We start from the raw sequence: 22,832 nt of genomic DNA on the forward strand, positions 1-22,832 counted from the left end.
CAGCATCTCAGGATATCAACATTGAGAATTTTCTAAAATTCATCTTAAGAAAAGTTTGGCAAATACAGATTCTACCTTAGAGACTCAAATCTTATTACAGTCGAACCCATTTATGTCGACCTCGGTTAACTTGCCAATCCTATTAACTCGAGGTTTTACAAGTGGAACCGCCAAACTCCCTCTTTATCTTATGGGCTTCTCATCCGTTATGTCGATTTGCCCAACCCTAATATCTCGAGCCCGGCTCCCCGCGTCCCCAGCCGCCCGCTCCCTGGCTCTACAGCCGCGCGGTTCCCCAGCCGCCCGCTCCCCGTGTCCCCAGCCGCCAGCCCGGCCCCGCATACCCGGTCCCTGCCCGTCCCCGCCCGCCCGCCCCCGCCCGCCCCCGCATACCCGGTCCCTGCCCGTCCCTGCCAGCCCGGCCCCGCATACCCGGTCCCTGCCCGGCCCCGCATACCTGGTCCCCGCTTTGCCTGCCGCCTGCCCGCCCGGCTCCGCTTCGCCGGTCCCCGCTTTGCCGCCCGCCCCTCCGCCCGGCTTCGCTTCGCCGCCCGCCCGGCCCCGCATACCCGGTCCCTGCCCGTCCCCGCCAGCCCGGCCCCGCATACCCGGTCCCTGCCCGTCCCCGCCAGCCCGGCCCCGCATACCCGGTCCCTGCCCGTCCCCGCCAGCCCGGCCCCGCATACCCGGTCCCTGCCCGTCCCCGCCCGGCCCCGCATACCTCGTCCCCGCTTTGCCTGCCGCCTGCCCGCCCGGCTCCGCTTCGCCGGTCCCCGCTTTGCCGCCCGCCCCTCTGCCCGGCTTCGCTTCGCCGCCCGCCCGGCCCCGCATACCCGGTCCCTGCCCGTCCCCGCCAGCCCGGCCCCGCATACCCGGTCCCTGCCCGGCCCCGCCAGCCCGCCCGGCCCCGCATACCCGGTCCCTGCCCGTCCCCGCCAGCCCGGGCCCGCATACCTGGTCCCCGCTTTGCCTGCCGCCTGCCCGCCCGGCTTCGCTTCGCCGCCCGCCCGCCCCGGCATACCCGGTCCCTGCCCGTCCCCGCCCGCCCGCCCCCGCAGACCCGGTCCCTGCCCGGCCCCGCCGCCCGGCCCCGCATACCCGGTCCCTGCCCGTCCCCGCCCGCCCGGCCCCGCATACCCGGTCCCTGCCCGTCCCCGCCCGCCCGCCCGGCCCCGCTTACCCGGTCCCCGCTTCGCCTGCCGCCCGGCCCGCTTACCGGGTCCTGCTTCTTTGGCTGCCCGGCTCCGGGTCCCCGTCCCGCTTCGCCGGATCCAGCCACGTGCAGGCACCGCGGTAAGGGGGCAGGGAGGGGGTGTTGGAGAGAGGGCAGGGGAGTTCAGGGGTGGGGGGGTGGATAGGGGTTTATCTCGATCATCGGTTATCTGGACTATTTTTGGCAAACCCCTAGGCCGGCGAGATAACAGGGTTCAACTGTATATGTATTCCAGTACTGCCTAGAGGCCTCATCTGAGATCGGGTCCCCATTGTGCTAAATCCTGTACATGCACGTGGTCAGAGACAGGCCCTGCCTGCAACGTGTGCGTAATACTCACTAGTTGTCAATGGCAACATTAAATTTGAAGAGGGCCAAGTCTTCCGGGGTTGTTTTTAGCTATAGGTCCATGGGCAGAAGCACCAAGTCACGAGGGGAGGCAAAGGTGGTGGTAGCAACTGTCTTTGCAGACTAAGAATCTGTACAAAGCTCATAAATGACTGAGACATGGCAAGTATGAATATCTGCACTATGGAAACACCTCATGCCATAATCATTATAACTCGAGTCCCCACTTACCCTGGCTGGAAACATTCATGCAGAAATAAATCCCATAGATCTGGTACACATACAGAGTTCCCGGTTTCATGAACATTGCTGCATTTCTTGCAGTTTGCTTCCCTCCCTTTGAATGGGAAGCTGCATCTTCCCCACCCAGATATGCCTCCGTTTCCACAATCCTTCCCCGGAGTTCTCTGCCATCAGGAAGTTTATGAACTAAAATCTGAAAGACAGGTCAAAAGTGTGTGTTAGTGAGTCCCAGGATAAGGAACCTTTTAGTTAGATCAACGTAGCTACATCAGTCAGTAGTGTGAAGAAAACTCAACCATGCAACTATGCCGACCTAACCCTCAGTGTAGGCACAGCTAGGTCGACAGAAGCTAACAGTGTTCCTACAACAAGTGAAAAACCTCTTCCATTGGTGTAGGCTGCACTTACACTACAAGGCTCTGCTGGCACAGCTACGCCAACATAACTATGCCAGAATAGTCCCTGGAGTATAGACACAACCTTGATCACGGGAAAAAGCATGAGAAATACAGAAATGTAAAGATTCATGGATTATCACACAACATAATGGGTGCTTCTCCATCATCTCCCATAGAATGCTCTGCAAACCAATGTGAGCTCTTCCAGCTCCCATCCGGTGCCACACCTCAGTCCAAGGATCCAGACACTTACCTATCAAAATGCTGGAGGGAACAAAAGTTCCATTTTTCTCAATGTGACTGTATCATGCAGTACAAATTTATGGTGTTACATAGGCATAAAATAAGGTCATTTTTTCCAGCCTGCCCACTTGTTTTTTGTTCCATCCAACATGTTTATTGGCTGAAGCAAAGAGTGCCACCTGTTAAGTCACTGACACTGACTCTAAATCACAAGTTTAGCACATCATTACATGCGTATTATTTAATTCAGAGGAAAATATGACAACAAATATGATGAAATAACTTCCTCATTGGACACAGTCTTACCAAGACTAGTACCAAGTCCTGGTCCCCAGCTGGGCACGTAATCATAATCAGGGTATTAATAATACTTTTGTAGTTTCCACACTACATAAAATGCAGCTGAGAGACTCTGGGCAACATCCTGACAAAACTTTGCTATTGAAACAGGCTCCCTCCTGCTGGCACTTAGGTAAATAATTAAATGTAGGTGGAGAAATAGAGAATGGTGAAAATAATTTTAAAACGAGAGAAAGCGAGAAACAAAACATAAGCAAAATCCATACACACTGTTTTTTGTGGTTTGACCGAATGTTGTTTCCAGACATCTTGTTTTATTTAATGTGTTTATGAAATACTTCAATGTAGCCTCGTTTGGGCACAAACTCTCTGTTTAATTATACTACATTCTGCACTCCCATATTTAAAAACAAGTGGTTTTGGAATGACCCTCACAAAGCAGAGAGCTTAATTCCTGCCAGATGCTTGCACTGGATTGCTAAAGCAATTGTTGGCCTGATCCAGTAATGGATTTGCCAGAAGTCTGCATCAAACACTAAAAACAAATTCTAAAATGCGACAGTTATAACAACTCTCGAGTTCTCAACAGTATCAGAGAAATTATTGAGTTTACCATTTTCAATCATGAAATATGCAGAGAGACGTCAGAAGCATACTAATTTTTTGGCCAGTCTGAAGTCATGATCTGTGAATAATGACAGTCAGCTTTTATGCTCCAAAAGCATCAGACCCACATAGCTGACTTTCTCTTTTTAACAGAAGAAATGCTGAGGATCGAATTGTGGTTTTAAGATTCACACAGCCATTTCCTTGATTTCTCAGCTACCCCAAATGTGCACAAAGGAAGCCACTCAAGACACACATCCCTCTTCCACTGATGATTAGTAAACTCCGTCTGTATTTTGTCCTCCATTATGGCAAAAACAATTCACTGAAGTAGAATAAAGACAAGGGTTTCTCCTAGTGGAAAAATAAACAAATACCCTTAACTATCCTCATTCACTAGTACATATGCAAAATATCCTATGATGTATTCTAGTCTGTTTAGGTTTCTGTGTCCTGTTGACGGTGTGTACTAATATGACCAAATGCATTTTAAAAGTTGGGGAGTTACTGTCAGGCCACGTATGATCCAAAATTTAGGTTTGGTAAGACTAAAATCCAAAACTTTTACCAAATCTAAGACTGACAGAAACACTTCCATGACAACTTTTAAAAACAAAATTCCAAGAGGGATAGCAGGCATAACACAGGACGATACAGAGTTGGAACACACAAGTTTGAGACCTTTGGAGTGCTTCAAGAGTGTATGGGTGCGGTTTTACAGATTTAAGGGCTAATTCCTGGCTAAAGTACACAACTCATTTAACTGAACTATGTAATCAGGATTTCTTGTCCCTGGTGGGGGGAGAGGGGGAGGCTGTAAAGATACTATGCAGCTGCTATCACAGTCTCAGGGCTCCTGTGGCTCCCCGCCTATGGGTAGGCAGAGAAATGTCTGATGGATGTGCACAGTCAAAGATCCAACAGTCCCACCCCTGTGACACCCACAGCCTGCCCTGCAAAACACATTGTGTTCTAGTGCAAAGGGATCCCCGATGGAACACAGTTAAGTAGTGTACAAGGAAGGGTGAAATCATGCACCTTGCCTTTTCTGTAGGATTGACCCATGCTGATTCAGCTGCAGTCAAGACCCTTCACATCTGCAAAGAAAGAGGCAATATTTGCCTCCTAAGAGAATAGAGCTTGGTGTATATTAAGTGAGAGGCTGTTCCAAGCATACCTGGCAGCCGAAAAGAAGGCACAAAGTCTAGAGTGGTAGATTGGGTTTTCAGACAGAAGTAACTATTCTGACATATTATAGCACAATAATAATCCATAGCCCTTATAAACTGCTATTCATCCATAGATCTCACAGTGCTTTACAACGGAGGTCAGAAGCACTATCCCCGTTTCACAAATACAGAAACTGAGACACAGGAAGGGAAATGATAGAATATTAGGGTTGGAAGGGACCTCAGGAGGTCATCTAGTTCAACCCCCTGCTCAAAGCAGGACCAATCCCCAGACAGATTTTTATCCCAGTTCCCTAAATGGCCCCCTCAAGGATGGAACTCACAACCCTGGGTTTAGTGGGCCAATGCTCAAACCACTGAGCTATCCCAAATAACTGACCCAAGATCACCTAGCAAGGTAGATCAGGGCACAGAACTCAGGTTTCCTGAGTCCCAGTCCAGTGCCTATCCACTAGGCCACCCAGCCAAAGACAATACAAAGCCAACATACAGGAATATCTGTTACAAGAATAATGGCCCTGGATCAGTCACCAATCCCATTTCAGTGAGTAAACTGGATTAAAAAAAAAATAAAGTTTCAAGATAAGCTTAATGCAAAATGGAATAGAAAACTGATCTGACAAGAGACTGGTTCTGCTCATGCAACCAAAATGGGCCCAACCCTGTTCCCGAAAGTCCCAATGATTTCACCAAGAACAAGAGTGAGTCCATATTTCCTGTAACAGCAGAGAGCTTTGGAATTAAAACTCAGTAAAATGATGCAATTATGGGCCAACAACTTATGCTGTTGGTGTGTGCTGTACCACAAAGTAAACCTGTTGGCATGGATATGAGTCCTTGTGTCAATTACCTGTCCTAGAAATGATTTAGCCAGGCTGATGCAGGGTTGGTTGAAAAAGTCTGTCCCTAGCCGGGAAGATGTCCTCTTCTCTTCACTGAAGTATTTGCTGCTTACTGGAGAGGAATTCCCATCAAGAACAACTGTCAGGCTCCCAGAGGTGTCAGCTGGAGAGAAGCTAGGTTTACTTTGGACAGCATTTAATGGAGTTAACCGCTTTCTTTTTCTTGGCATCATTCTGGAAAACTGTCATTTAAAAAAAAATGAAATAAGCTCTTTGTATGTATTTACAGGAACTAATTTCCATGATGATGAGCTTTTACATAGATCCTTTTATCCAAATGATTACAAAAGCTCTAATTTACTGGACAAACTAGACACAGTCTACAACCAGGTTACACACTTATAGGCAGCTAAGTCAGGCAATGCAAAGTTGGCCTCTGCTCTGACAAGGGTTTGTAAAAAAGCAGGACAGGGCTCCACAGTTTTTATCTTTTAAGGAATCTAGATCAAATCAAATCTGCTAAATTTACAAGTAAAAATAAATTTCTAATTGCCAGCCCTAAAAGCAACCTGTAACAAAGATTATGCAATTCTGTTAAGTGATACACAAGCCAAAGAAGACTCTAAGCGCCATTTCAACACCTGTGCTGGTTCAGTAGGACTCACAGCAGCAAAGAGAAACAAACAGTTCAGACAGCAAAGTGAGCAGAAAAGGCTCTGAACATACACAGAGCACAGATTTATGTACACTTCACCAATCTCTGAAATGCAGCCACCTGTAGATGAATGCTTGCCATGTTCCAACCAACACTGCTCAACAGGAAGTGAAGAAGAATCTTGTGCCAACTGAAACTGCAGAAGAAAGAATTACATAATAAGAATGGTAATTGCCTACACTGATCTGTGGCAAAAACACCTATATACTTCTAAAAATGCCATGGATGCTAAAAGCCATTTGTACCCAACATTTTGTGTCTCTCTTGTCCAATGGCCCCTCCAGCAGCACAGTGCCCCTAGGACCAGCTCAGTACTGACTCAGATAAAATAGTGCCACCTACTGAATCACCAACACTATTTCCTGTAGCACCACTTTCTGCTCCAGAAGGATCCATTAAAGTACATGTTAGGGTGCATAGCAGGAAATCGCCCAAACAGCACAGGGACAGCCAGTTTGATTAGTTTTTTTTCTAAATACCTAAGTTGAGGAGTAAAACAATCCTTTACGTGCAATTATCCAATGATGCTAGAGACTTAAGTGGAAAGGCCAGCTGCATGCTAAACTCTAAATCACAGCTTTCATTTATATTTGTGGGAATCTTTAAAAATCCCACTTGAGGTCATCGCATTAGTCTCACATGCATGGCACACCTGCAAATGAGTGTCCCCATTCAAACGCACAGGGCGGCGGGTATGTGAGGAAGAACACTTCTGGACGTCACATTGACCTCTAAAGTTCAATCAAGGGAATGACTCTCATTCAAAACGTGCCGGAGTTACTGCCCTAAAAGGTTAACTGGAACTTCCAGTTCACTAGCCATACATAAAGACATGCTGAAAATATGATCAATCTGCATGGTGCATTAACTCGTTTGGCAACCGCTGCTCTTGTGGAATGCAAGATCAGAAAGAGGCTCGGAGTCAGCATCTATTGTCTTTCAAATTAAAGTAATTCATAAAAATTGCAATGTGTGTCATGTAAACATTTCAGTACACTGTTACCACAGTTTTAGTACCTTTGGGGAGTGTCTCTCTGCTCTTCTCCTAGAAATCTTTGGGCTAATCCAGCAAGGCACTCAGCATCCTCAACTCTCACTGACGCAAATGGCAGCCAAGGATGCTAGAATACTCAATGGCCAGGAAAGAACACTATGGCAAACTTGTCTTATGTGAATTGCTTGTTATAAACAAGTATTTGATGGTGCCTGTGTACTGCATCTATAAAGAAAAGGGATTAATGGAATGTTGATCCTGTTTAAGAGGCCTTGGGGGGAAAAAAAAACCCACTCCTTCCCTTTATCTTCCTGCTTGTTAGTGCCTATGTACTGCGGGGAAACATGCATTGAACACAGACTAGAATACGTGTCAGGTCACTCCAAGTCCATCAGTTACCAAGCAATTGTTTGGCAAGTAAAGGACACCGTCTTCTCTAATGTGAGTGAAAATGAGAATTAGCAAATGATAATTAAACAGTGTTTCGATGTGTTTCTAACACAGATTTTACTGCAAGAAGTCAAGTTAATTACAAATTGTTGAAGATGCTGAAAAGAGATCAGTTACGGAATTGCAGAGTCCGGGCTGGGAGAAGAGCGAACATAAAGAATCAAGGGGTAAATGACAGCACACTGACCTCAGAGAGTGTGGTGGGGTCTCTCTTCACAGGGGCTGCTGTGCTATCCATAGGAAGATATTTAGCATGCTTTCAGCTGTAATGACAGACAGGCCAATAGCACATATATAAAAGGTTTTGATGCTGCTCAGCACTTGACATGCTCCGTGCAGCCCAAGTTCTGAACACACACTGCTGCTGCTCAGGCACACCCAGCCTTCTCTAGTTATTCTAACCAGAGTGCATTCACAGGAAGCTCCTGCCAGAGTATTTATAAAGGAGGAGAAGGCATGAAGGTCTTCACCAACTACAGAACCAGAAAATTCCTTTCAGCCACTTCACGTGGTAGTGGCTCACCAGTGCAGATTGCAGCAGCTAGAGCAGGCTTCTTGCCCACTCCTGTATGTGCCTTTAGTAGAGACCAAACATGAAATAGTTAAAAGAAGGCTGCTGCTCTTGCTGCTTCTGGGGAAGCAGACGGCTCCAAGGGGAGGTGCCAACTGCCCAGGCTTCTGATAACCAGGAGAAACACATAGCAAATTGCTTGCCAGATACGAAGGTTGCAGATCTCTCAAGACAGATAGACAGATTTATGTGCAGTGCTGGTAAGAGATTCAAGTCCAGGACCTCCATGGTAGCAGGGCCGGCTTTAGGAAGTGCGGGGCCCAATTTGAACAGTTTCGGCGGGGCCCCGGCAGAGGTGACTTTAAAAAAAAATGTAAAAAAAAAAAACATGTAAAAAAAGCACGCGAGGCTTGTACTTACCGGGCAGTGCTCCGCGTCTTCGGTGGCAGGTCCTTCACTCGCTCCAGATCTTCAGCGGCACTGAAGGACTCACTGCCGAAGTGCCACCGAAGACCCAGAGCAAGTGAAGGACCCGCCGCCAAAGTGCCACTGAAGACCCGGAGCGCTGCCAGGTGAGTAAAAATTAAAAAGGCGCCTCTAGCCAGGGAAGGGATTCTCACTGGGCGCGGGGCCCGATTCAGGGGAATTGGTGGAATAGGCCTAAAGCCGGCCCTGCATGGTAGCATTCTCTGAAATGCTTCTAGTTCCACATGCAGAGCCAGTTAGACGGGCAGAAATGCAGCATTTCAATGGGTGGCTGAGACAGTGGTGTTGGGAGGAGGGATTTAGGTTTATTAGGAATGGAGGAACCTTTTGGGAAAGGAGGAGCCTATACAGGAAGGATAGGCTCCACCTAAACCAAAATGGAACCAGATTGCTGGCAGGTAAAATTAAAAAGTTTGTAGAGGAGTTTTTAAACTAAATGCTGGGGGAAAGGAGGAGTGCACATTTCGGAGGGACACCCCTTAGGGAAGGATCTATTTAAAAGGGATTCTCCATATCCTAGTAAAAAGGAAAGGATAGAAGTTTATAAAGTACCTGTAGGCTCTGAAGAGAAACAATTAAATTAAAAAGACTTCCATTCAACTACATCACATGAATGCAGACAATTAAATATTGACAAATTTTATAATAGCTTGTATACAAATGCTAGAAGTCTAAATACTAAGATGGGTGAACTTGAGTGCCTGGTATTAAATGCAGATATTGATATAATAGGCATCATAGAAACTTGGTGGAATTATGTTAATCAATGGACCTGGTAATAACAGGATATAAAATACGTAGGAATGACAGAGTAGATTGTGCTGGCGGGGGAATAGCACTATACATGAAAGAAAGCATAGAGTCAAATATAATGAAATTTTTAACCGATTCTAACTTTACCATGGAACCTCTATGGACATACATTCCATGACTGAATAAGTGTATAACAGCAGGAATATATTACCAACCACCTGACTAGGATGGTGATTGTGAAATGCTCAGGGAGATTAGAAAGGCTACAAAAATAGAAAACTCAAAAATAATGGGGGATTTCAACTATCCCCACATTGACTGGATACATATCAGGAGAGGATGCAGAGATAAAATGTCTAGACACCATTAATGACTGTTTTTTGGAGCAGCTAGTCGTGAACCCCACAAGGGGAGAGGCAATTCTTGATTCAGTCCTAAGGGGCACACAGGATCTGGTCCAAGAGGTGAATATAGCTGAACTGATAAGTGATAGCAACCATAATGTAATTAAATTTAACATCCTTGGGCTGGGGGGAAGGGATACCAAAGAAATGCCTGCCAGCTGCATGGAAACTTTTTAAAAATACCATAATAGAGGCACAAATTAAAAGTATAACCCTTAATAAAAAAACAGTAAGAGGACCAAATAAATGCCACACTGGCTAAACAACAGAGTAAAGAAGGTGGTTAGAGGCAAAAAGGCATCATTTAAAAATAGGAAGTCAAATCCTACTGAGGAAAATAGAAAGTGGCATAAACTCTGGCAAGTCAAATGTAAAACTATAATTAGGCAGGCCAAAAAATAATTTGAAGAGCAACTAGCAAAAGACACACAAACTAACAGCAACAAAAAAAATTTAAGTAACCAGAAACAAGAAGCCTGGCAAACAATCAGTGGGGCCACTGGACAACCGAGAAGCTAAAGAAGTGCTCAAGGAAGACAAGGCCATTGCGGAGAAGCTACTTGAATTATTGGCATTGGTCTTTACTGCAGAGCATGTGAGGGAGATTCTCACACTGGAGGCATTCTTTTTAGGTGACAACTCTGAGAAACTGGCCCAGATTGAGGTTTCAATAGAGGTGGTTTTGGAACAAATTTACCCAACAGTTCTGAAGGAATTCAAATATGAAACTGCAAAACTATTAACTGTGGTATGTAACCTATCACTTAAATCAGTCTCTGTACAAGATGATGGGAGGATAATTAATGTAACTCCAATTTTTTAAAAAGGCTCCAGACGCGATCCTGGCAATTACAGGCCAGTAATCCTAACTTCAGTACCCGGCAAATTGATTGAAACTATAGTAAAGAATAGAATTATCAGACACATAAATTAACACAATATGTTGGGGAAGAGTCAACATGGTTTTGTAAAGGAAAATCATGCCTCACCAATCTATTAGAAATCTTTGAGGGGGTCAACAAACATGTGGACAAGAATGATCCAGTGGATATAGTGTACTTGGACTTTTAGGAAGACTCTGACAAGGTTCCACACCAAAGGCTCTTAAGCAAAGTAAGCAGTCATGGGATACGAGGGAAGGTCCACTCATGGATCAGTAACTGGTTAAAAGACAGGAAACAAAGGGTAGAAATAAATAGTCAGTTTTCACAATGAAAAGAAGTAAATAGTGGGATCCCTCAAGGAGCTGTACTGGGACCAGTGCTGTTCAACACATTCATAAAGGATCTAGTATCAGAGAGGTAGCCGTGTTAGTCTGGATCTGTAAAAGCAGCAAAGAATCCTGTGGCACCTTACAGACTAACAGACGACAAAATGGGTACTCACCCACGAAAGCTCATGCTCCAAAACGTCTGTTAGTCTATAAGGTGCCACAGGATTCTTTGCTGCTCTTATAAAGGATCTAGAAAACAGATTAAACAGTGAAATGGCAAAATTTGCAGAAGATACTGAATTACTCAAGACAGTTAAATCCAAAACAGACTGTGAAGAGTTACAAGGGATCTCACAAAACTGAATGACTGGACAATTAAATGGCAGGTGAAATTCAATGTTGATAAATGCAAAGTAATGCATATGGGAAAACATAATCCCAACTATACATACAAAATGATGGGGACTAAATTAGCTGTCACCACTCAAGAAAGACCTTGGAGTCACTGTGTATAGTGCTCTGAAAACAGCCACTCAATGTGAAGCAGCAGTCAAAAAGCTAACCAAATGCTAGGAACCATTAGGAAATGGACAGATAAGACAGAAAACATCACAATATCAATATGTAAATCCACCCCTTGAATATGGCATGCAGTTCTGGACACCCTGTCTCTGCAGAAATATATTAGAATTGGAACAGGCACAGAGAAGGGCAATAAAAATGATCAGGGATATGGAAGAGCTGTTATACAAGGAGAGATTAAAAAGACAGTGAATTTTCAGCTTAGAAAAGAGATGACTAAGGGGCGGTATGACAGAGGTATATAAAATCACAACGATGTGGAGAAAGTGAATTGGGAATTGTTATTTACCCCTTCACATAACATAAGAACCAGGGGTCATCCAATTAAATTATCAGGCAGCAGGTTTAAAACAAACAAAAGGAAGTATTTCACTCAACATACAGTCAACCTGTGGAACTCATTGCCAAAGGATGCTATGAAGGCCAAAAATAAAACTGGGTTCAAAAAGGAATTGGATAAGTTCATGGAGGATAGGTCCACCAATCGCTATTAGCCCAGATGGCCAGGGACCCAACCCCATTCCCCAGATGTCCCTAAGCCTCTGACTGAGAGAAGCTGGGACTGGATAACAAGGGATGGATCACTCGGTAATTGCTCTGTTCAATCCTTTTGAACCACCTGGCAGTGGCTGCTGCTGGAAGATGGGATACTGGGCTAGAAGGACCATTGGTCCTACCCATAATGGCTCTCCTTATGTTCCTCTCCCATCATGGATTCAGCTGCTCAAGCAAAATCAATCACCCTCTTTCCCACCTAACATACAAAATCAGGCTCTCACCTATAGCCCAGGACCTGAGGGGTCAGGCAGTATCTCAGCTCCTCTATGCAACAGCTAGACCTGCCTCTCCCTCTCACAGCTCTCCAGAGAGAGAGAGGAGGCTTCTGCTAACATTTCTTTGCCAGACAGGTCACAGCAGGGTGCCCTAGCACTATAGCAGAGGGAGACAAGTTGAGAGGTAAAGGTCCCCACAGTACAGTCCCCACAGTACCATTAGGACTCTTGCCAATCCTACAGCAGCCAGGAGGTACAGAAAATTTAAAGCAACAATTCTAGCAAGTAGGCAGACAGAAATCTGGATGTGGCAGGGGGCTGGCTGGCTGAAACACGGGCTGAGTTGATTTCTAATGACATCTGGATAGGACAGCACAGAGTACAAATCACTATGCTGGAATGTTGCATGAGGTAAAGGTAAATTCCCCTCCCTCTTCCTCTCCTGTCTCGACCAAACTCCACCCTGGGAAGGTGAAACAGACAGATGACTTATTCAAGCGGAGAGGCTCTTCTTGAGTGCTGCAGACAGAGGAAAGTAAGGCAGGTCTGTCTTTTACATGTGGCTCTCCAGAAGCAGATGCCAAGCCTGTCAGCTGTCAAGTCCCTCCCCTCAGATGAGCCATCTCCTGGACAAGCAGCAAAGAATCCTGTGGCACCTTATAGACTAACAGACGTTTTGCAGCATGAGCTTTCGTGGGTGAATACCCACTTCTTCGGATGCAAGAAGTGCATCCGAAGAAGTGGGTATTCTTGCATCCGAAGAAGTGGGTATTCACCCACGAAAGCTCATGCTGCAAAACGTCTGTTAGTCTATAAGGTGCCACAGGATTCTTTGCTGCTTTTAGAGAACCAGACTAAAACGGCTACCCCTCTGATACTATCTCCTGGACTTTTGGCATAGAGTGCAATGTCCAGCCCCCACCGCACCCTACAGTGTGACATCCCAACCTTGTACAGCATTCCAGCATAGCAACTGGGACACTGTCTGCTCTGTCCTGTCATCAGAGATTATCCCAGTCCCTGCTCCCAAGAAGGGAGTGGAGGCAGAGGCTAGCCAATTATAGCTATAATCTGTAAGTGAACTATTTAGTCTCTTTCTTTTTTTTTTTTTTTAAATAAAGACCTTGATTGTGGGTTTACTCCTACCAATACTTTAAAAGTCTGGCAAAATTAATGAAGGTTACACCCACCCTTAGTGACTGCTGGGGATGTTCGTTTCCTGTAAGAAAGAACTCCCGGTAGGTTCCCATCCATCTGGCTGCCACATGTGATGTAACAGCTGGCCAGACATCTTAGTTGTTTTGAAATAAAATATTTATCCCACTGTAAAGAACAGGCGAAGATTAAGGGGGAAGAGGAGAACTGATGAAAATTCACAGCTTCAAAATCTACACACAGGTTTGTTTGTTTTTTTACTGAAGCCATTCCAGGCTCTTTTCAACATTCAAACAAATGGCACAAACCTGAAATGCCAAAATTACATAGTAAATGTGAAAAATAAACAGAAGTTAAGACTAAAACTGACAACAAATGTCACCCGGCTCAACATCCCGAGATTTTAATCAACTGAACTGATATCAATTATCATTTAGAAAGATGTCTAGGGAACGGAGAAAGGGAGGGTCATGACGTCTAACCTAAAGGAAGGAAAAAACTGAGTTGAGGTGACAGCACAGATCCCCGAAACTACAGTACTTAGGAGGCTAGCAGAGCACAGACTCCCGTGGGCATGAGGAAAGCTTAAGTGTGTGAGGCACCACTGACATTCCAGCAAAAGAGGGTCCCTTCCATAGCAGAGTGGCCTAGTTTCCAGTGTTACACCAGTCTCTCCTTGTGAGAAGTCTCTATTTTCCAAAATAAATTTGCATCACATTTCTGATAGGCCTTGGACCAGGCTTCTTCCTTCCCCTCCCCATAGACAAAGTATAAACTATTTCTAGGAGATCTCATGCAGGTCACATTTCTCCGCAGCAGTTGCTTCTCCAGGCATTAGCTGTGTCATTACACCATCTACTCCAGAGACTGTATGGCATTCAATACCCTATCTATATAACTGAATTCCTAGCCAACCTATTTACATTTTTATGTACAAAAATAACTATGTTAAATGAAGGTTATTCAGGTTAATAAATCAACTTAAAAGTTAGGAAATAGCAGAATGTAAGTATCTGAGCAATCTTAATGTGCCCCATTGTGCATATGCATTCTTTATTTACATAATCACATACTGTTTTCCCCGCACTGGACAGCCTTATTCAATGCACAGGCTGGATGGTGCTCAGGAAATGAGGAAACTGTATTTCTTTCTATCCTGAACATTTAATATAATATTTAATCACACCATCTATAGCTAATAATGTTAAGCCTTGCATTTCCTGTTTTTGCTGAAGACTCCTTGGAGGAGCCAATAACTCCAGTGGTAACTATGACAATGCTTAACAGAAGGAACAGGATTGTTACTCTTTGTTACTGATTCTTTCCCCCAAAACTGTCAGGCAATTGAGTTAGCTAGGCATTAACAAATAAACAAAGCACCAAGAGTAGAAACAGAATAAAAATCCCTCTCTTCACTCAGGTTCAACTTCCTTTGGTGCCAGTAATATAATTTCCCTACTAGTTCTTCAGTCATCCACACAATCTTCAAAGTAGACAATACCTGAATTTCTAATATAAATTCCAACTCCCTTAAGGTTTTTCCCCAGAACTCACAAGTTTGCAGTGCCCCAGGCCAAGTGGACATTGTATTGGGAGGTTTCCCTAAGGAAGCAGCAAGTTATTCTGTCACTATGTCCTCTGATGCAGTAACTCAATGCCCCAGCAAGGTGTTAAGGGGCACTGTGCTGACAGAGATTCCTTCTTTTAGATGAGACATAAAAGGGAGGCACGGTTTACCTGTAGCCCAGTGATACCCATACATCAATGGTTTAGAAGCCAAATTACCAATCAACATTACCCAAAATAGCCACAGCAGTGTGACTTCATTGTTTCATTCACTATAGTACTATTCATTTTTAAACAGCATGATGGGAAATATTTAGTTTATATATTATATATAATTCTCACAGCAAATAAGTTAATAATTGATGCAAGTTGACAATTGATTACCAACATAGTAAAAGCATCCTGATTGGTTAATAACTTAGGTTGGTTAACAAATCACACACTGTTTTAATATCATGTGCTGCAAAGATCTGCAGGAGACATTAAAGAGCCACTTGAAGCTTGTGAGCCACAGTTTGAGTATCATTGCTGTAGCCATTCAAGATCCTGAGGCACTATTTATTCTATTTACCAATGTTTATCTTGGTGTCTTCAGCATGATTAACAACCTTGGCACTAACCTGCCCCAAACCTGTGAAAATTTAAACACTGAAGTAGTCTCAGGGAATCAACGTCCAATGAGACTTAAGCATGTCAGTTTTTGCAGGACTGGGGACCAAACTCCTCAGGTGGTTTCAAATTAATACGGCATTAAGCTTTGCTGACAGTCCTAGACTGTTTGTGCAAGGCTGCTGTTGGATGGTAGCTGCATTCCAGCTTGTACAGCACACACTTAGCTGAAGTGAAAAATGCAAGCAGAACTTTAAGTTCTTGCTAGTGCATCTGTACCCTCAACTGCTGGAAGATCAGCACTTTCCCAGGAACACAGATGTAACTTTCATGGCTGTCAACTAATCGCAGTTAAACTCACGCAATTAACTCGAAAAAATTAATCACAATTAATCACAGTTTTAATTGCACTGTTAAACAACAGAATATCAATTGAAATTATTAAATATTCTTGGATGTTTTTCTACATTTTCAAATATATTTATTTCAATTACAACACAGAACACAGAGTGTACAGTACTCACTTTATATTATTTTTATTACAAATACTTGCTCTGTAAAAATGATAAACAAAAGAAATAGTAAAAAGAACAGGAGTACTTGTGGCACCTTAGAGACTAACAAATTTATTTCAGCGTAAGCTTTCGTGGGCTACAGCTCACTTCTTCAGATGCATAGAATGGAACACACAGACAGGAGATATTTATACATACAGAGAACATGAAAAGGTGAAAGTATGCATACCAACTGGAAGAGTCCAATCAACTGAGATGAGCTATCGTCAGCGGGAGGGGAAAAAAAAACCAACCTTTGAAGTGATAATTGAGATGACCCATAGAAGGTGTGAGGAGAACTTAACATAGGGAAATAGAATCAATTAGTGTAATGACCCAACCATTCCCAGTCTCTGTTTAAACCTAAGTTAATTGTATCTAATTTGCATATTAATTCAAATTCAGCAGTCTCTCTTTGCAGTCTCTTTTTGAAGTTTTTTTGTTGCAAAATTGCCACCTTCAAGTCTGTCACTGAGTGGTTAGAGAGGTTGAAGTGTTCTCCCACTGGTTTTTTAATGTTATGATTCCTGATGTCAGATTTGTGTCCATTTATTCTTGTGCGTAGAGACTGTCCAGTTTGGCCAATGTACATGGCAGAGGGGCATTGCTGGCACATGAAGTAGTATTTTTCAATTCACCTCATACAAGTACTATAGTGCAATCTCTTTAACATGAAAGTTGAACTTACAAATATAGATTTCTTTTTTGCTACATAACTGCACTCCAAAACAAAACAATGTAAAACTTCAGTCCTACTTCTTATTCAGCCAATCGCTCAGACAAACAAGTTTGTTTACATTTACAGGAGATAATGCTGCCCCCTTCTTATTTACAATGCCACCTGAAAGTGAGAACAGGCATGGCAATTTTGTAGCTGCCATTGCAAGGTATTTACGGGCCAGATATGCTAAACATTCGTATGCCCCATCATGCTTTGGCCACTTTTCCAGAGGACATGCTTCCACGCTGAGAACACTCGTTAAAAAAATAATGCGTTAATTCAATTTGTGACTGAACTCCTTTGGGGAGAATTGTATGTCTCCTGCTCTGTTTTAGCCGCATTCTGCCATATATTTCATGTTATAGCAATTTCAGATGATGACCCAGCACATGTTCCTTTTAAGAACACCTTCACGACAGATCTGACAGACCGCAAAGAAGGTATCAATGAGAAATTTCTAAAGATAGCTACATCACTCAACCCAAGGTTTAAGAATCTGAAGTGCCTTCCAAAATCTGAGAGGGATAAGGTGTGGAGCATGCTTTCAGACTCCAATGTGGAAACTACACAACCCGAACCAACAAAAAAGAAAATCAACCTTCTGCTGGTGGCATCTGACTCCGATGATGAAAATGAACATTTGTCTGTCCGCACTGCTTTGGATTGTTATCAAGCAAAACCCGTCATCAGCAGCGTCCTCTGGAGCAGTGGTTGAAGCATCAAGGGACATATGAATCTTTAGCACATCTGGCATGTAAATATCTTGTGATGTGGGCTACAACAGTGCCATGCGAGCACTTGTTCTCACTTCCAGGTGACATTGTAAACAAGAAGCAGGCAGCATTATCTCCTGCAAATGTAAACAAACTTGTTTGTCTGAGCGATTGGCTGAACAAGAAGTAGGACTGAGTGGACTCACAGACTCTAAAATTTTACATTTTTTTATTTTTGAATGCAGATTTTTTGGTACATAAGTCTACATTTGTAAGTTCAACTTTCATGATAAAGAGATTGCACTACAGTACTTGTATTAGGTGAACTGAAAAATACCATTTCTTTTATTTTTTACAGTGCAAATATTTGTAATAAAAATAAAGTGAGCATTGTACACTTTGTATTCTGTGTTGTAATTAAAATCAATATATTTGAAAATGTAGAAAACATCCAAAATATTTAAATAAATGGTATTCTATTAACTGCATGATTAATCGTGCAATTAATTTTTTCAATTGCTTGACAGCCCTAATAACTTTGCATTGTCTTGTTCCCACTTCCCAGTCTGAGAAGTCAGCTGCCTTCAGAGAAAGGCAATACATAGGGATGGTTACTTATTGCTGTGCACATAAGGACAGGTGACCCCCAGGAAGGGCGTAGGGTATATCCCATTTACAGACCAAGTACTGTCTTAAGGCCGAGGAAGCTGCAACCAAACCCTCATCTTCTGAAGAGCTGGGAGAGAGGCTATAGCTGGCCTGCACCCCATGCCCCTCCTTCCCCAACTGCTAAGGGAGCTCCTGGGAAGAGGGGCTGCACCCTGTGCCCCTTCTTCCCCAACTGCTGGGGGAGCTCCCGAGAAGAGGGGCTGCACCCTGTGTCCCTCCTCCCCCAACTGCTGGAGGAGCCCGGGGGGGGAGCTGCACTCCAACTGCTGGGGGAGCCCTGGGGGGGCTGCACCCCATGCCCCTCCCCCCCAACTGCTGGGGGAGCTCCCAGAAAGAGGGCTGCACCCTGTGCCCCTCCTTCCTCAACTGATGGGGGAGCCCCAGAGGGGGGCTGCACCCCGTGCCCCTCCTTCCTCAACTGATGGGGGAGCCCCAGAGGGGAGGATGCACCCATGCCCCTTCTTCCCCAACTGATGGGGGAGCCCCAGAGGGGGGCTGCACCCCGTGCCCCTCCTTCCTCAACTGATGGGGGAGCCCCAGAGGGGAGGATGCACCCATGCCCCTTCTTCCCCAACTGATGGGGGAGCCCCAGAGGGGGAGGGGCTGCAGCCCGTGCCCCTCCTTCCCCAACTGATGGGGGAGCCCCGGGGGGGGGCTGCACCCCGTGCCCCTCCTTCCCCAACTGATGGGGGAGCCCCAGAGGGGAGGATGCACCCGTGCCCCTCCTTCCCCAACTGATGGGGGAGCCCCGGGGGGGGGGCTGCAGCCCGTGCCCCGCCTCCCCCAACTGACGAGGGAGCTCCTGGGAAGGGGGGGGGGGCTGTAGCCAGACCCCCCGCTGGGGTTTCTCGATGGCTGGGGGGGAGGGGCGGTCCGTGATGCTCACCTGGGCCCGCGCGCCTCCAGCCGGCGCTGTGAGCAGGGGCGAGGCTGAGCTCGGGGAGAGCCGAGGGAGCCCCGCCTCACCGGAAGGACCGCGAGCTCCCGGCTCCCAAGTCCCGCCCCGGAGCGACCTTCCGCCCTCCCGTTTCCCCGGCCCGAGCGCCCCATGCACCTTCCGGACACAGCCCGTGGCGGGAGCTTCACGCCCGGCCCCTGCGCTTCCCTCAGGGAGACACCGCCTCCCCCTCATGGCCTCTCCCCGTCCAGGGCCCGCTTGGGCGCTGCCCGCCCCACGGCAGACCGACAGGCCCGTTCTGCTCTCTGGGCTCGCCCCTTGAGCCCGCACCTCCCCCTGGACACCCGCACCCTTTGTTACTAGGGGCCTCAGTGCGGGGGCCGGGCGGGCCTGGAGGGTGCAGCTTAGGGGAGGCTCCCGGGTACTGGGGGGGCACAGGCCTGCCCAGGAGGGTGCAGTCTGACAGCATGCACAGCTACAGCGCAAATAAGATCCTTCAGTTACTGGCAGTTGCTTGCCCATCATGATCCTTCCATTAAATGCATGTGTAGAGGTGCATACGCTCCCCCCCCAGGGGCGGCTCCAGGCCCCAGCATGCTAAGCGCATGCTTGGGGCGGCATGCCGCAGGGGGCACTCTGCCAGTCGCCGGGAGGGCGGCAGGCGGCTCCGGTGGACCTTCCGCAGATGTGCCTGCGGAGGGTCCGCTGGTCCCACGGCTTTGGTGGAGCATCCAGGAGGTCCACCGGAGCCATGGGACCGGTGACCGGCGGTGTGCCGCCGTGCTTGGAGCGGCAAAATCACTAGAGCTGCCCCTGGCTCCCCCCAGTCATGGGGAGCCCTGCATGTGCACACCACTAAGATACCAATCTCCACATATTAGGCATGTTAATTACCTTATTTTTATTGTATAAAATCCACATGCCCCTCACTCTCCCTGTCAGAGCCTGATTTATCTGAGTCCACTCACCTTTCTGTTCCATGCAGAGCCCTACTTCCCTCACGCTCTGCTGGGTCCTGGCAGAACCCTGCTTCCTGCAGAACTTCCTACCCCTCACCCCATCCCCAGGCAAAGCAATTCTCCCCACATCCCTCCCTCTTGGGATGAGCCTCCCACACCACAGATCAGGGGTGGTCAACCTGTGGATCCGGAGCCACATGTGGCTCTTCAGAAGTTAATATGCAGCTCCTTGCATAGGTGCTGACTCGGGGGCTGTATTAGCTGCAGTTTTCCCAGCTGTGGTTTTGGGGCTGGAACCTACAGGAGAGGGTGGGCCTAGGATTCCCTACCAGCTACTAAAAAAGTGACACCACCATCTCTAGGTAGAGTAACAAAAGACTGCCTGAGACCATGGGACGTTGATACCCCAGAAGGGGAAAACTATAGTAACCTGGCTAGAGGACCAAGCCATGAAGAGGGAGTATCTGAATCCAGTGAAAGAGACGGGGTGAGAAACCAAGGAAGGTGCATCAGACTAGTTGAAAACTAGTCCCCAGCTGTGGCCACAAGGAGGTGCCATAGCAGTGAATAGTAAACTCTGTGACACGGATTTTGGGAGGAAGCTCGCATGCTATGACTACTGGTAGCTATATTTCTCCAGCCTAGCAGCAGTAAAAGAAAGTGTCTGTTTAGTGGCTAACCACCTACCTTATTTTCTAGACAGCCTGTTATAGGCTTTTCAATTGATCTGAGCCAAGGTCCTCTTCTGCAAAAATCTACAGCTAGTTGGTCAGCTTTTGCTTATGACCTTCCATCTTTCTGAGTTGATTGGGATTCTTGGATAGCCTTGAAGATGAGGCCCATCTTGTAACGGAGCTGGTTGGAAGCCAAGATCTCAAAGGGCTGCCTAGCTTGGACACAGGGATCTCTTTGGGAAATAGTTATGTGGTCAGGAATCAAAGATTTCTTCTTGTACAGTGTATTCATGAAAGGCCCTATTATGTGCCAGAGCTGTGACTGTTGCAAGTGGAGTTTCCAAATCCAGATAATTCAATTACTTCTAACCACACAGATTCATGCAGCCATGCTCTGAATCTGTATGTAATAGTTCACAGATGGACTCTAATTCATACACTGGACCAAATCCCATAATCTTTGAAGTCAATGGCAAAACTCCAATGGGTGCTCAGACACAACAGTAATGGAAGCTGTATAAGAACCTAAGGAAATATGTGAACATCAATGGAATAAGGATTTCACCATAAGAACAAGCATTTAAATGCTATGTGTAATGAAGAGGTGAGTCCATCTAGTGACATGAAGAAATGGAGAACCTGGTTAAACCAAGCACCTCTTGAATAGGTGTCTTCTAGTAACCCCCTTCCCTTGCTGTTAGTCTTGATGTAAAGATGTGAAATGATAGAGAATTTACATCCCTTGACAATCTGTTCCAATCATTAATTACCCTCACTGTTGAAAATGTGACATTGCTGGTTTGAACATTGCTGATCTCCATGTCCACCCATTGGATCTTGTTATGCCTTTTGTCTTATCAAATACAAGAGGCTCTTTAGTCTATATCTTCTCCCTCAGTATATAATTATGGTCCATGATTAAGTTGACTCTTAACCTTCTCTTCAATACATTTTAAAAGATTGAGCTATTTTAGTCTCATTGTAATCATTGTTTTCCAAACCACAAATTATTCTTGCAGCTCTTTTCTGAAGCCTCTTCAATTTTCAACATCTCCTGTGAAGCATTCTGCTATTTTTGTATCAACAGCATGACAAATACAAAATATAGAGATAAATACATTTAACTTCCTATGAGTAGATCTGATCCCAAATAGTGATTACTTTTTTTTTTTTTTAAATAGAGCGAGCGCTGAATTAAATAGTTCCTTCATTCTGTGAGTATAAGTTAACTTCTGGCCAGTGTGGAAGAGATTCTTGGTTTAGTTTTTACTTAGCTTGGTCATGTTATAATGGAGTAATTTTTTTTTAAAGGGTAGGTTTGCCCACTCACCCCCTCCCCCCCCCCCCGAACATCCGCTTTGTTTGGATAATTCCTTGTGCGTGAAGCCTGCGAAGTTTGCTCCTTAGTTTAATTGACCTAATAGGTAGAAAGCCATTCCTGATGGCCAGCCTTGCTTCACTCACCTTCCTCTTTTGGTTTCTGTTGTTCCTCCTTGGCCCTTCTAAAATAATTTTCCTTAATCTTGGTATTGCTGTTATTAGCATAGGTGGAGCTGGCAGCAACACCTACAGTTAAGATTGCCTAACACTTTCCATTATAAAACCCTATTTTTAGTGGTTTATAACTGCCAAACTTTAACTGTGGGGGCTAAAACTTTCCATGTTGGGTGCCTGTCTCAGGCTGAATTATATTTAAAAAATTTCAGCAAAATAAAATTCACCTATTTCCAAGAATGAATGGGGGGGAATGTTTTGATAATATATTAATGCAAATATGCTGTGGAGCTGGGACTCAAAACTTAGCGGGAGGGATGCCCTCTGGTCAAAAAGGGCTTTTTGCTGTCCCCACTAAAAATTCCTCCCCCGGCCCAGTTGTAAGAATCTGAAATTGCTGTTTGCATATGCTCAGTGAAGGTTTGCTAAAAGTCTGGCAGCTAAATTCTCTGAAGATTCTGTGCGCTGAGCATGCTCAAGCCGAGTTTTTTCCCTGCAATTGCTCCTGTTTGTTGAAGCAGAGGCTACTCTGTCACACTGACTACTGGAACTGAAA

At 45.6% G+C, this 22,832-nt stretch overlaps 1 protein-coding gene across 3 annotated transcripts in view; it reads right to left on the reverse strand.

Moving 5' to 3' along the window:
* The window catches only part of MPG (N-methylpurine DNA glycosylase), a 53,004-nt gene extending 33,494 nt beyond the window's left edge, over window positions 1–19,510 (reverse strand). Inside the window, exons 1-4 of one of the 3 annotated variants that reach the window (XM_044978991.1) lie at window positions 19,138–19,363; window positions 6,159–6,234; window positions 5,392–5,625; window positions 1,793–1,997 (exon numbers count right to left, since the gene is read on the reverse strand). In XM_044978991.1, the coding sequence (XP_044834926.1) occupies window positions 1,793–1,997; window positions 5,392–5,625; window positions 6,159–6,234; window positions 19,138–19,301 (679 nt within the window). In that variant the 5' untranslated portion in view covers window positions 19,302–19,363. Of the gene's footprint in view, window positions 1–1,792; window positions 1,998–5,391; window positions 5,626–6,158; window positions 6,235–19,137 lie in introns of all 3 variants that reach the window. The other 2 variants (XM_044978990.1, XM_044978989.1) reach the window with 2 other exon arrangements.
* Window positions 19,511–22,832: the final 3,322 nt, after the last annotated feature.

The sequence above is a fragment of the Mauremys mutica genome, chromosome 11 (assembly GCF_020497125.1).
Source record: "Mauremys mutica isolate MM-2020 ecotype Southern chromosome 11, ASM2049712v1, whole genome shotgun sequence".
Lineage (NCBI taxonomy): Eukaryota > Metazoa > Chordata > Testudines > Geoemydidae > Mauremys > Mauremys mutica.